Source organism: Triturus cristatus, chromosome 3_1 (genome assembly GCF_964204655.1).
Source record: "Triturus cristatus chromosome 3_1, aTriCri1.1, whole genome shotgun sequence".
In the NCBI taxonomy this organism is placed as follows: Eukaryota; Metazoa; Chordata; class Amphibia; order Caudata; family Salamandridae; genus Triturus; species Triturus cristatus.
In genome coordinates, this window is record NC_140583.1 from 530,411,175 (window position 1) to 530,424,705 (window position 13,531).

Sequence of the window (13,531 nt, forward strand, 5' to 3'; positions counted from 1 at the left end):
TTCACAGTTTCGCCTGAGCCAATAAGCCAGAATTTCTGCAAGATGGGTCTGGCTGTTGTCCAAGCAGCACAGTTCTTTCTCAGTGCCACTTGCTCATGCACATTAACTGTCCACACCCAGTTATAGATGTAATGTAACCAGGAGAATCCTCAAGCTCAGATGCAGCTTCAACCGAGGACAGGATGCTTCACGATGATCAGCACCGATTCCCCGTTTCAGCATCCCCAATACAAATTCCAGTTACCAGAGGCACCAGGTATCCTCTGGATCCACTTTATTTTGTGTGGGTTTTTATTATATGACAAATTACTTTAGAGAACATTTAATTTGATTGTAGTTGCATCCTGAGTCTGGTTATTAAAGTCTAGTAATGCCTAGTACCGTTCAAACACGTCCCCCCCCCAACCTGGGCACGAGCAACCCAAGCCATACTAGAACCCTTCTTCCCCAGTTTTGCCAGTTCTTGCCATCATGAGAACTATCTGCAGGCCTTTAGACATTGTAGCTGGTGCACTCACCTCCCAGACAATGAAACTAGACGATCACACTACGGTTATGCGTAAAATATTGAATAACATTGCAATAATGGACAGGGGTTTGCGAGTGATAGAAGAAAGCAGTATTGGAGTCAACACCTAGGCCAAGCAAGCCCTGTAAATGCTCAGCGATCAAAAATAGGTGAAGTTCCCGAAGTGATTCACTCAATTCTAATAGATTGAAAAAGAGCCTAAACTATAAGGGGCCCAGCATACTTGAACTACGGAGTTAAAAGGATGTTAATATCTAAAGTCGTAAGCCAACTAAGAATGGGTCTGAGAAAGCCTATGTCTCAGCCCAGGGGGGCGTTTCCTCCGGATCGGCCACTGGCAGCACTATCATTGTAATGTTAGAGAATAAGACAAACACATATGATCCGCTCACAGGTTGTGTATGTATAAAATATTCAAACAAACGCAGAACAACAAATGGAACAAGGCTGCCAACCACTGCATGCTTGAGGCGAACGAGTCATTCATGCACTGGCCTGAGGAAAAGGATATACCCCAACCAGTTTCAAACACCCAAATAGCAATAACTTCTAAGAACTACTTCTAAGAAGGTTCCTGTAAACCCAACCCAGGAGCTGAAGTGCCATAGGTCATGTCAGGAGCATACTCAAATCCAAATAATTCAAACATATCCAGTCCTGCAGTCATCTTCCCCCTCCCACACCAATTGACTTGGCAACGTCTTCTGTTCCTTTATCAGCCTCAAGTAATTAGGCTCCCATGAGGTCACCACCACATCAAGAAGGGCAGACAACTAAATGTGATATCAAAGTAGTTACTTATAAAATCATAGTTGATAACTCTGAGGATCCTCAAGTGGTGTCACATTCAGGGCAAGTACCCGAGCCTGATCAAGTCCGATTTAGCTACAAAACTAACAGTTCGAATTCCAACAACAGAGCTGGAGAATCTCCAAGCATTGCCACATCTAACCAGGCGCTACATGATCAAAAAGTATCACTCTAATTAAACTAAAATGCTGACTGTAATCCTGATGCTATGAAAATCTTTTTGCAAGCCCAAAACGTGGCACAGTCTACCAATCGATATGATAATTGTTCGCCACTGCCACAGGCCAATGTCACAGTAATCTCTCCCCAACCTCTGCCAAAAACCCCAAATTTGAACAGACCAATCAACTTTTATGATGCCTCGAATCCTCATGGTGTTGATAGGGATTCCGTTAACAACTCTATAATTATTCTTTTCAGGCCAACATATCAGTTTCTAGTCGTGCCAATTGGTGTCAGTTGGTATTTAATTTAATAAATAGAATTCTCCTTTTTTCCTTTTTTAGAGTGACATGTACACTCAGGTGCCTCAAAACTATTTTTACAGTGGATCAAACAGATGCCATTTACAACTATCCAAATGGAATTTGCATCAAAGATCTTAAAGCAGTGACACCTTCTACTTTGGGCCTATGAGTAGGAAGATTTAGGATTATAGAAAGTGAGTTGCTTTGTTACCAGATGTAAATTAGAGTTTAGAGAGCCCTGCTTTCAGAATAACAAATCCTCAGTGCTTTCTTATACTTAGCATAGGTAAAGCTGCATTTGCTCACATTTGTCATTGTGCTACCTCTGTAGATCACTGAAACTACTGTTTATCCCAGACTAACTGTATTCATTGTTGGTTTTGGCACAGGTCAATCTACTGCGGAAGATGCGGATCTCTGGCATCCTAACCCAGGGAGCGAGCCGAGTGGGCACAGCAGAGTACATCAGAGGGTTCAAAGTGGCATACAGCCTTGATGGCCACTTATTCAACTTTTACAAAGAGAATGACAAAGAGAAAGACAAGGTGAACACTGGTCTCTATATTACAAGCCATGTGCCATTTCAGTGTTGGTTTGAAAATAGGTAAGGTTACCAAAAACACTAGTTATGTTTGCTCGGCGTATTCTTCTTCAAGGTTTGCAGAAATAAGAGCAAGTATGTGAATAAGTCAACCACTGCTGATTCCCACAGGCTTATGTTAAACAGTATACAGTATTTGATATTCAGAAGAGAAACATGTTTCGGCCTATCATGCATGCATGCAGTGCCCTAAGTGCATTTCCATTACTGCCGCTATGAAAAGCATATGCGTAGATGTGAGTTACGTTTGTTTTGCTGATGGCATTACATTACAGTGTATTGCAACATAAAGATTTATGCCTTCTTATACATTTATTGAGGCTGGTCTCTCCAACTCCTCTTTTCCCCTCGATTTAAATCTTAGATCCTTTCATGTTATTGTGCTTACTGTGGCTACACACTCACAATCCCAGAGTCTTCTTATAAATCATCTTAAACTTTGGAAGTAGTGTGGGCTAATTCAAAACATGGCAGATTTGTTGCGGTTGACTCCATGATGGCGTCCCGAATTCCAACTTGCCGTCATGTCTTCAATTGCATGTTGATTTTTGTGAACATGGGTGGGAGTCACTGGTATGCATTTTAATCTGCAAGAGGGCAGTGCTGTTTAACAATCCTTTTAACTCGCATCCGCTTCAGTGGAGTTACTTGAGTACAGGACAATACAGTTGTCACATTGTGCAGAGACAATAATGTAGCCAGGGCTGGGTGAAGAATTTGAGACGAAACGGGTTCCATTCAAGGGTTGAAAGGAGCTGCTACTAAGAGTAGGGTCAAGATACTGTGGAAAAAAAGACCCGGTAGTAAAGGAGATTTATACTTGGGAATTGGTAGTGACCTATTTACTAAAGATCCCTGCAAATTAAATCGATGATGGACGGAATGCTGAGCAATGTCGAACACTCAGTACAAAGAGATCTGGGCCTAAACCCATTGTTTTTTTGCACACCACGCCATTTCAGTTTGAACTCAACCATATGCAAATCAGTCTTGACACTGCTCCCTATGAAAACAGTCAAGCTCAAACTGCCAGGCCATGTTCTCCCCAGGGCTGGAAACAAGCATTCTCGGACAGGTTTTGGGTATCGCCCCTCGTCAGCCAGGATAGCTTGACTCTGGTGGCATGGTGAGCACGGTACGCACGTCTGGGCATACCCGTCCCCCTTAGGGCGACAAAAGCAAAAGTAACAAATGATGGACAGAATACTGAACAATGTCAAACATCACCTCCAGTACAAAGATCAGGGCTTAACTAAATCCATCGTTATTTTGCCCACCAAGCCAATTCAGTTTGAACCCAGCCATTTGCAAATGCGTCTTGGCCCTGCTCCCCTTGGGAGCTGTCCAGCCTGAACTGCCAGGTCAGGTCCTCTGCGGACCGGACACAAGCATCCTGGTATTTGAGGTATCACCCCTCATCACCCAGCATAGCTTGACTCCGGTGGCATGGTGAGCAACTGGCTGACATCTGGGCAGACCTGTCCCACTTACGGTGACAAATGCAAAAGGAACAAATGATGGATGGATTGCTGAACAATGTCAAACACTCACCCCCAGTACAGAGATCTGTGCCTAAATCCATCGTTTTTTTGCTCACCATGCCATTCCAGTTTGAACCCAGCCATATGCAAATCAGTCTTGACCCTGTGCCTCATGGGAACAGTCCAGCCTGAACTGCCCGGTCAGGTCCTGCCCGGACTGGAAACAAGCATCCTAGGACCAGATTTGGGGTATCAGCCCTCATTAGACAGGATAAATGGGCAGTGGTACTGCTAAAGATGTGGTGAACTTGAATGTTGATGGTGGTAATGGAGAAATGGAGGACTTGCATTAAGACATGAGCTGAAGTGAAGCATGGATAATGGGACATAAGCCAGATTGCAGCTGGAGCAGTAATGGACTTCGCATTATAAGTCTTATTCGAGTGCTGATGGTCCAGTGATGGAACCTCACATATATTCAAATACTAATACAAATTAGAGCTATACATACATACATTCAAACATTGTCACATGGGCTGGCAGTGAAAAAGGCATGCTCACACATGCACTTAAGTGCTTGCAGTGAATGATGAGTGCTCACATACAATAACTACAAAAGTAATTTATGTGCTGAAGGTGAAGTGATGGCCTACTCATTTGAAAATGCTAACTGAGCATACAGTGGTGAAAAGACTAGGAAAGTTCATATCCTTACCCAGCCATTGGTGTCCATTTTCATCCCAGAACCTAATAGTGCTTGTGGTCACCTTATTTTAATTACGAGCCATCGTTTACCATCAGGCCTACAGCTATTGAGCTAGAATATAGCAGAAATAAAACCGAAGCTGATTGTTGACTGGGGTCAAGTTATTGACGGATTCCATATTTGTTTTTTCCAAGTGACCTGGTCGGTTGATAAGGTTCACAAATAGGGTTATATGACTGGCAGTGCTGAAGCCCTTCCTTCCTAAAGCAGGTAGGCTATTGGGCGGCCTTCTTGTCTGGATTAAATTAAATTATCTCTTCCTTGTTCTAGTAGTGTTGTTGACATTGACTCTCCTGATCTTCTTGCATTATTACTGTCTCCCAAGCAGGGGATCCCCTATCTCTTTGTGAATATCTATAATAGATCTTCCTCTTGTAACAAAACTTCCCAAACAATGAAAGATTTGAATTCTCTTTTGAAAGATTTTGCGCCAGGTTTCCATAAGGTAGTAGCAGGCGATTTCAATTGTAGTTTTGAACCATATGATCCACAGCTTGAGTTGATACAGCCAGAAGATGAATGCTGGGGAATTCCCCCATCCCACAAAAAAGAAGATTCCAAAGATGAGTTTTATTGCCATCCAAATATCTGATATTGTGCTCACCCACGGCTTAAGGGTATGCAATGAGCAGACTCAGTCAGACCCTGAAGCCAATCCAACATTTCAGATTGGGGACTATCATAGCAGTATTGATTACATTATGATAGATATTAGGAACTAGCTCAAATTGATGAATATGGAGATTCTAGATCACCGTGAGAGCGATAATTTCCCCTATGCACTAAAGTTTAAGGTGACCCAGTTCCCTGCTGGCTCGAGCCACCCACTCACATTTAGCCTTAGGCAGGTGGCTAGAGGGAATGTGGATCTAGATGAAGTCAAACTATAAACAGTCCCAGATTTCGTATATCTAGAGATTAGTCTATCAGACTCCAACAGTTGATCCACACAGATGATAAAAAGTGTCTTCGACACTAAAACATAGAGGTGGATCTATTGTTAATTTTGCAACTAAAACTTCTACATATCCTATCTCACCTGTCTTGGAAATTTATAGGGCTGTGTTGTGTGTGTAAGTGGTGCAGTGCTCTACAGAGCTGTGGGGTTGCTGTAACCTTGATCTATAGGAAAAAATGTTTTTCTCAGATCCCTACTGAGGCTTCCTAGGGGCACGCCTTTACTTTCATTAAGATACGATCTTAATATCCGACGGATATCTGATATAGTGCAACTCAAGCCCTTACTGTATTGGGTTAGGCTATGGACCTCTGAGCACTTTGTCCCATACAAAGAGTGTTTGGACAAATGTTAGCCTATCGATAAGTTCTCAGATCCCTGTGGGTGCTTCATATTAAGACTTGACTAATTAGGATTGATCTTTCTGAGTATTGGTTTCCTACCTCTGTAATGACAAGTAGCACCCGAGGCTATGGCAAATCCCATTAGTGGGACGAAGTTTTGGGTTAAAAAATCTCTGCAGCCTCCATGGGCAGTCTCACTGATACATACTTGTCTTTTAAATGTGGCTCTTCCTTTGAAGAGTTCATGAATTATGTGAATGTTCCGTCCAAGAGGTCTCTTTATTTGATTTAGGCTGGGGATTTTACCTACTGCATCTTTTTCTTCCTCCAATTTTTCTTTTAAACTCTGCCTCATGGGATGTAAGGTAGAAGAGAATGATGAGCATATATTGTTTTTTTGCAGTGCCTAGGTTAAGCAACGTGCCTACTGGATCATCCCTTTATGTAGACTATTTGGGATTACCAATAAAAGTAATGCTTGCTAATATGTAAGGCTGACACCAAGACCAGCATTGTTTACTCTAGTTACAAACTATCTAACTAGATCAAAGATTGTGGGATTAAATAATGATTAGCGACTTGACGTGCACTATGTTTTCTATCATACTGTATTATGCATTTTAACTTTTGGAATTGATATGCGTGTATCTCTTGCATTTTATTTAGTAATAGATTATTATCACATTGTGCAGTTTTTATGTACTTTATGCACTTTTATGGTTTTAGTAACTGAAATACAGGGGCAGTTCTACAAGCCCCTTATGACACTTTTGCACCGCTATTGTGTCACTTTATGGGACATAGCAGCAGCATAAACAATGCTTCATGTTGTGGACCATTTACAACGTGATGCATCTAGGGAGATGTGCCACCTTATAAATAGGCCCGGGCGGTGAACTTCGCTCAGTTCGCTGAGTTTTCTGCTCTCCGCGGAGCTTGCGGAGTGCAGAAACTCCGCTTCGCGATGGGCAGTGGAATTTTTTTCCCCACTCACAATTGCGAACGGTAAATTCGCGAGCTGCCGCTCGGGTAGAATTTCTACCCGAGCGGCAGGAATACCAGCACAAACTGCAGTTCGCACTGCCCTCCGCTACTCGCGGGACTTCGTTGAGTTCCGCATAGCAAAACTCCGAGAACTACGCCCAGGCCTGCTTATAAAGCCCTGCACCACATTAGACCGGTGTCGGGTATGATTTATGCAGGGTGGGCATTACCATGCGGGAAACCTTTGTAGAAGTGATACAGTGAAATCTACAAAATTTCACTGCGCCACTTCTAGGACGCCACTGCGTCACTCTGTCAAAACCCTACACGTGCTTGGAGCAGGCATAAGGAGTGACGCAGTGTATTAGGAATAGGACTCCCCATGCATTGCTGGAGTTGCATCGTGCTTGAGACATGACTTTTGCACCGACAGATGCATCAAAATTTCTGACGCATCTGTCAATCCTTGCCCCATGGTGCACCGTTTTGTAAATACGACGTATCCATGGTGGCGCAAGGGTTTTGCACACAGGCGCAGAGAAAATGACACATCTATAGAGGTGTCAGTTTCTTGTAAATAAGACCAAAGGTTTTTGATGACGATGACTAGGCAGTCGCATTACAACATTCATTATGTACTGCGGTCGAGTGATGGTGCACTACCATTACAACATTGATTGAGTTATGTGGTAGAGTAATAGTGCTCCCAGATTACAACACTATGGGGGTGCTGAGGCAGGGTGATGGTCACTCCTGTTACAGCATTGAGTTCTTGGTGGAATTCTTTGCTTAATTGCCGGTTATCCTATTACTCCAATTGCTATTTTCTTGACCCAGTCTTATAAAGTGAGGTGTGGACACCTTGCAAATAGGCATCTTGCTACCCAAGGAAAACACGAACAAAATACCCTGGATCCTTATTGAAGAAACTGTGCCCTCCTTTGTCTTCCAGGCAGTATAACCTGATAACATAAACTCAAGGATGTATACCCCTGCCTCTGAAGAAATAAGCCACAAGGCCGCTCATTGTGAGGACTCAAATGGGGAAGAAGGAACTGGAGTAATGGTATTACCGGTATGTAATCAAAACATTATCTCCTCATCCACTTCCTAGCGCCAGCCTTTACATAGTAACGAAATAAACAAAAAGACTTGTGCTAACAAACCACCAGCACAAACAAGGCCAGTCAGTGCACATGTAAAATGATTTTAATAAGTGAACACGAAAGACATTACTGAACATTATCTGAAAGAATGGTGGACAACACATTAGAACCAAGATGTTCTTTCCCAACTAAATTCACCTGCAGTCGGTTGTCAAAAACAAAATCGGAAAGACTGGACCTGGCAGCAGTGGCCCAGATGTCCTGTAATGATAAACCTCTCAGCTCTGCCCATGAAGCAGCCATACGTCTATTGGAGTGGCGCAACTGCCCAGGTGGTTGTGGATGATTAGAAAGATCATAAACCATAAAAAGAACTGAGGCATAGCTGTATGTATTCATTCAGCTATGCTTCTAGAAGCAGGGCTACATGAGAAGATTAAAAAAAATTCTGAATGTGTGTTCAGTTACTACAACCTCACATGGTGTAAGTACTGGATTGCGATCTATTTTTATCTCTTACATGTTTTTATGTTGGGTAGCATGAGCCTGATCCTGGGTCGATCCTGGCACCTGTCTCATGACCAGAGGCATACATAGCCTTAAGGAATCTGAGCTTTTCTCCCTTTTGGGAGACTTAGAACTAATTAGGCCTTGAGCTTTTTAGATTTAGAGAAAACACTGGTGCAAGAGGTATCTTTGCGAACATGTGGATAAATGGAACTCATCTCCCGAGGAACTCTGTCAAGTAAGTAATCCAGAGCATTACAAAAGAGCATGGGACCTTGAAGAGGAAGATTCAGGATGGCAGACTTTTGAACTTCTCTGCCTTCCAGTCATGCTCATACCCACCAAAGACCCAGTATTCTGGCACCTGCCACCACTACTCTGGAATAAAGACCAGCAAAATCAATTCTGATTTTTAAATAAGAGCTCTAATTTCCATCTTAGCTAAATGTTCTGAACATTCACTACCTTTTTGCAACAGAGATAAAAGTCCTTAATTAGTGATTGAGAAATATTTGCAGTGTTAGAGGTGGAGACCAGCGTAAGTATGGATAAGGGCAGCATCCACAAGCGAGTCTACTCATTTTTATCCTGTTCAGGAAAACGATGTAACATAATTTTAGGTAAGGCCACTCTGTTCAAATCATGTCATTTATGAGGTTTGACATTTTTTACAATTGGATGCATTGGAAGTCTACGAACCAAAGGTTGGTGAAGTAAACCCCACTGGTACTGGGCTGAGGGTCAGTGGCAGGAAGGCCAAGATTTTCTCAAAGGTAAGGCAGTAGTCATGGAAGAGCTTCATGCTCGACCTAATTACCCTTGGTCTAAATGTCTGACTCCTTCTTTATCTCAGTATCTTATTCAGGTGAGGGCCAGGAGAAGGAGGAGGAAGAAACCAGAAAAAAGTGCCCCTGAATTGTCATGTGAACAAGGAGGAGGGCTATACATGAGTCTCTTTTGTAAGTGCTTTACACTCTGCAGCAGAAAGGGAGCTCTCTGTAGCTGGACTGGAGGTCCTTTCTATTCACTTGTCAGATGTTTCCATAGTAATACAAAGTATCAAGAAAGGCAGAGAAAATGAAACTAAGCAGAGGCACTAAACAACTTGCCACCAATTGAAATAAAGCCAGTAGAAACATGGAGCCCTGACTCATGTTGTCAGACTCCGTTGGGGAGGCCACAAGTCAGACAGTGGCCTTTGGTCCCCAGCCATGGTGGTTGAGGTAGTTTGCCACTGCTGTCCTTGGTTCTATCTTATTATGGCTCTGCTAACTTGCACAACCCTTCCTGCACTTTACTGTGAGGGTGGTGAAAGTAAGCAGCCAAAGGTTTCTCTTGGAAGTAGTGTGAGGGGGACATGAGCTCAGAACTGAACAGGCAAACATACCCAATGAAATAAAGTCCAGCCTAGTGGATCTCTTTTAAGACAAGAAAATTATTTTATTCTAATACTACCCAAATATATTTCACTAGTCAGGGTCTCGCTAATTATGAGGTATTACAGTCTCTCCCCTCCCCGGTAATCATCATTCTTTGCTCTGAGGTTGTGGATACTGCTATTATCACCTCTATACTAGGTTATAGGCAGGGACTAGGCTCAGGTTGCTCAGCCTTATCAGTTTTCAATAGGCAACTCAATTCAAAGTCTTAGGATGGCTTTTTGTACCAGATTCAAGTGAGTGCAGTGGTTGTATTAATGTGTGTTTCAATATTTCTCTTGTCCCCAGACTCATCAGTGTCAAATTATAGGTTGCACATTGCAACCGGTAAATAGTACATTTGACCCAAAGTCTTAAAAATATAAATCACACAACATGGTCTGCTGCCATCATCACTTTATGAGGTAGATCCTAAATAGGGACAGTAGTCCACTTCACAATGAGAGCAAGCTCATGCACCGCTCCAGGTCACAGGGCAGGTCCTGAACTTTGTATTGTCCGGGTCAGGCCTCTGTACACATGTTAGATTAGGATGGTTCCAGGGCCAAAATAAAAGTCAGGATCCAGATTCACTTGCATTCAGGCAATCAGGTCAGGGGAACTTGCCTGTGTACCATGTAGGCAACATTCCCATCTAAGACATATGAACACCATGTGTTATGTTAGAAGCTTGTAAAGCACCTGCTTACTCCAAATCGAAGTATCCCTGTACTAGGCTTCTCCTTAAAGCATCAGTGAGCCAGCCAAAGCAGCTAATTTGCCATAGATTGCCTGAAAAACCGGGTCTTTCGGTTTTTGCAAAACAAGACTTCAGAGGGTTGCATTTTAAGGTCCACAGGGAGGAGGTTCCACTTCTTGGTGGACAGAAAGCAGAAAGAGCCACCACCCAGACAAACTCTGTGAGTTTTGGGTATCATTAGCCTGGCCGGCCCAGAGAATCTGAGGCATCGATTTGGCATGTAAGGTTTAACCAAGGAGAAGCTTTATCGGGGTTCCTTCCGATTTAATATTCTGTGGCAGAAGCATAGCGCTTTAAAAGCTACTCTTTCCTGATTAGGAAGCCAGTGAAGTTTAGTAAGAGCCGAACCAATAGAGGAGCTTCTTGGGATATTCAGAAGCATCCTTGCTGTGGTGTGCTGAACCCTCTACAGCATTCTTGTCCTGCCCTTGGTGACACCAAGGTAGAGCATATTACAATTATTCAAGCGCGACACTTCAAGCGCCTGGATGACCATTTTCCTTTCTGAATCCAGCAGAAGCTCCAAGATTTTGTGAAGCCTCTTCAAGATATCAATGCAACTACCGGTAAGAGTAGAAAACTGATGATCAAGGGTCAGCTAGGAGTCCAAACAAATCTAGATTTGTTTTTATCTTAGATTTGAAAATGGACTTCAGACCTAATTCAGATGGCCACAATGTAGTGGTCCATATAGATGATTGCTTGCCTACAGTAAGGACTTCGGTCTTACTTGCATTAAGTCTAAGACAGCTGGAATCCATCCATTTTGCCAGGTCGACCAGACGTGTTGAAGTTGAAAGCAGCTTCACCTTCATCCTGTGGCAAGGAAATAATCAGCTGAGTGTCATCAGCATATGACACTATCTTTAAACCGTGACACTCCACTACCTCCGCCAGGGAGCACATGTATACATTAAACAGGGTCAGACTCTGAGACAAGCCCTGAAGCACCCCTTGCTGCAAGGGGAAAACATCTGAGGTGTCTAACTGCTGGAAAACATGGAAGATGTGATCCTGGAGGAAATCTACAATCCAGCCAAGTGTGCAACTCCCCACACCTAGTTTACAGAGTCATTCAAGTAGTAGACAATGGGACACTTAGATCCAGCATAATCAAGGCTGCCATCTTGCCTTCATCTGCGGTAATTCTAAGGGATTCGATAGCCAGAAGAAGAGTAGGTACCGTACTGGACATAGGCCTAAACCCTGATTGGATCTCATGGAGAAGATTGTTTCCTTCGATAAGCTGAGTCAGCACTGATTTGAAATATTGGCAAAAAGTGGAAGTAATGACTTAGGTCTCAGATTCTCAGGTAGAGAGGGGTCCAAGGAAGGCTTCTTTAGCAGAGGAACCACCATCGCATATTTCCAAGCTAACGGGACCCGGACAGTAGAAAAAGATAAGTTCAGTAGTTCTCAGAGCAGGGGGGGGCAATGGCTCCCCCCTGCCCCCTGCTCCAGCACGGTCAAGGAGACCGGGTCAAGGGGGGGTCCAGATTTCACTTTGGAAAGAAGACTACCAGTGTCGGACACAGTTAGGGTCTTGTGGCTAGGAAAACCCTCGGAGAGGAAGATCCATGATTGCTCATGCGGAGTAAAATTATAGTTCCTAACAGGTTCAGGAAAAGAAGCATGGATAGTATCTATCTTTTCAGAGAAATATCTTGCTGCTAGTTTCCAATATTCCGTTGAGAGAGTGGTGACTGACACTCACTCAAGGGAAGTTAGGGGCTTAACTATGTGAAAAATCTCTTGAGGTGAGCCCCCGGATAGCTCAATCTTATGGGTAAAAAACTGGGTGCCTGCTCTTTTGATTTGTTTGTGAATGTTTTTCAATGCATTAAGGTATATTATTTTGTCATTTAACTTATAGCTTCTCCACCACAGATGCTCTAGCCTTTTGCTCACCTTTTTCATACTGAGAAGTTCCTCCATAAACCATTCAGCAATGGCATTACGGTGGGTGCTATTACATGGTTTCAGAGGAGCTTGTGAGCTCAGCTCCCTAGATATCCAGGCGGCAATTTTTTGATTAGCGGTCTTCGGACATTTATTAAGTACTGGGGTATTCACAATCCGCTCAGCTGTGAAAGCAGATGGTGTAAACAAAGACCATTTGTGTGTTTATTTAAAAGCGCACAGAAGTCCTGGATTGTTCCCCCAGTCCAATATGGTGCTCCGTTGCAATAACAGGGAGTCTGTCTAGAGACAGACATAAAACAGAAGTTGCAGTTGGTGGCATCTGGCTATTTACGTGAAGGAGGATGGTGAGTGAGCCTCTTCTAGTGAGGACCCAAGCTGTTTTTTTTTGTTTTAGGTGGGCAACATGTGCCTGTCTGCTAGTTGCACACAGCTCGCTTTGTAAGGGCTGGGAAGAGGAAGTGGATGAGGAGGTAATGATGGCACTCTTACTTTACAAAGTGGAATGGGTGTTGCGGTGTAATTAAGACACACTTGCATTGCAACTCTGAGTATTGTGGTGCAGTGGCGGTGCACTCACATTAAGACACTACCTAAAGTGCTGGTAGGCGAGTGATTGTGCTCTCTCATCAAGACGGTAACTCAAGAGCTGGTGGGGCTCCAACATTGAGAGTAACTCTGGTAGTGATGAAATGGTGGGAAAGTCACAATACTCTAGTATTGAACGTGTTGCTGTGCTGAACTGAATGTGGCAGTAAAACCGTAGGCTTTGAACTGGAACCGGTAGTTCAATGAAAAGCCCTTACAGACTCTGTGGGCACTCGTTGAATCACAGACTCCCTGACTATAGCACCAACATAGCAAATGGGGCCCAGTGTCT

General features: G+C 43.4%; 1 protein-coding gene across 2 annotated transcripts in view; it reads left to right on the forward strand.

The window, feature by feature from the left end:
- MFGE8 (milk fat globule EGF and factor V/VIII domain containing) overlaps positions 1 to 13,531 on the forward strand; it is a 231,706-nt gene that overhangs the window by 152,810 nt on the left and 65,365 nt on the right. For both annotated transcript variants that reach the window (XM_085644459.1, XM_085644458.1), the window contains exon 6: positions 2,196 to 2,351. In XM_085644459.1, the coding sequence (XP_085500585.1) occupies positions 2,196 to 2,351 (156 nt within the window). The remainder of the gene's footprint in view (positions 1 to 2,195; positions 2,352 to 13,531) is intronic.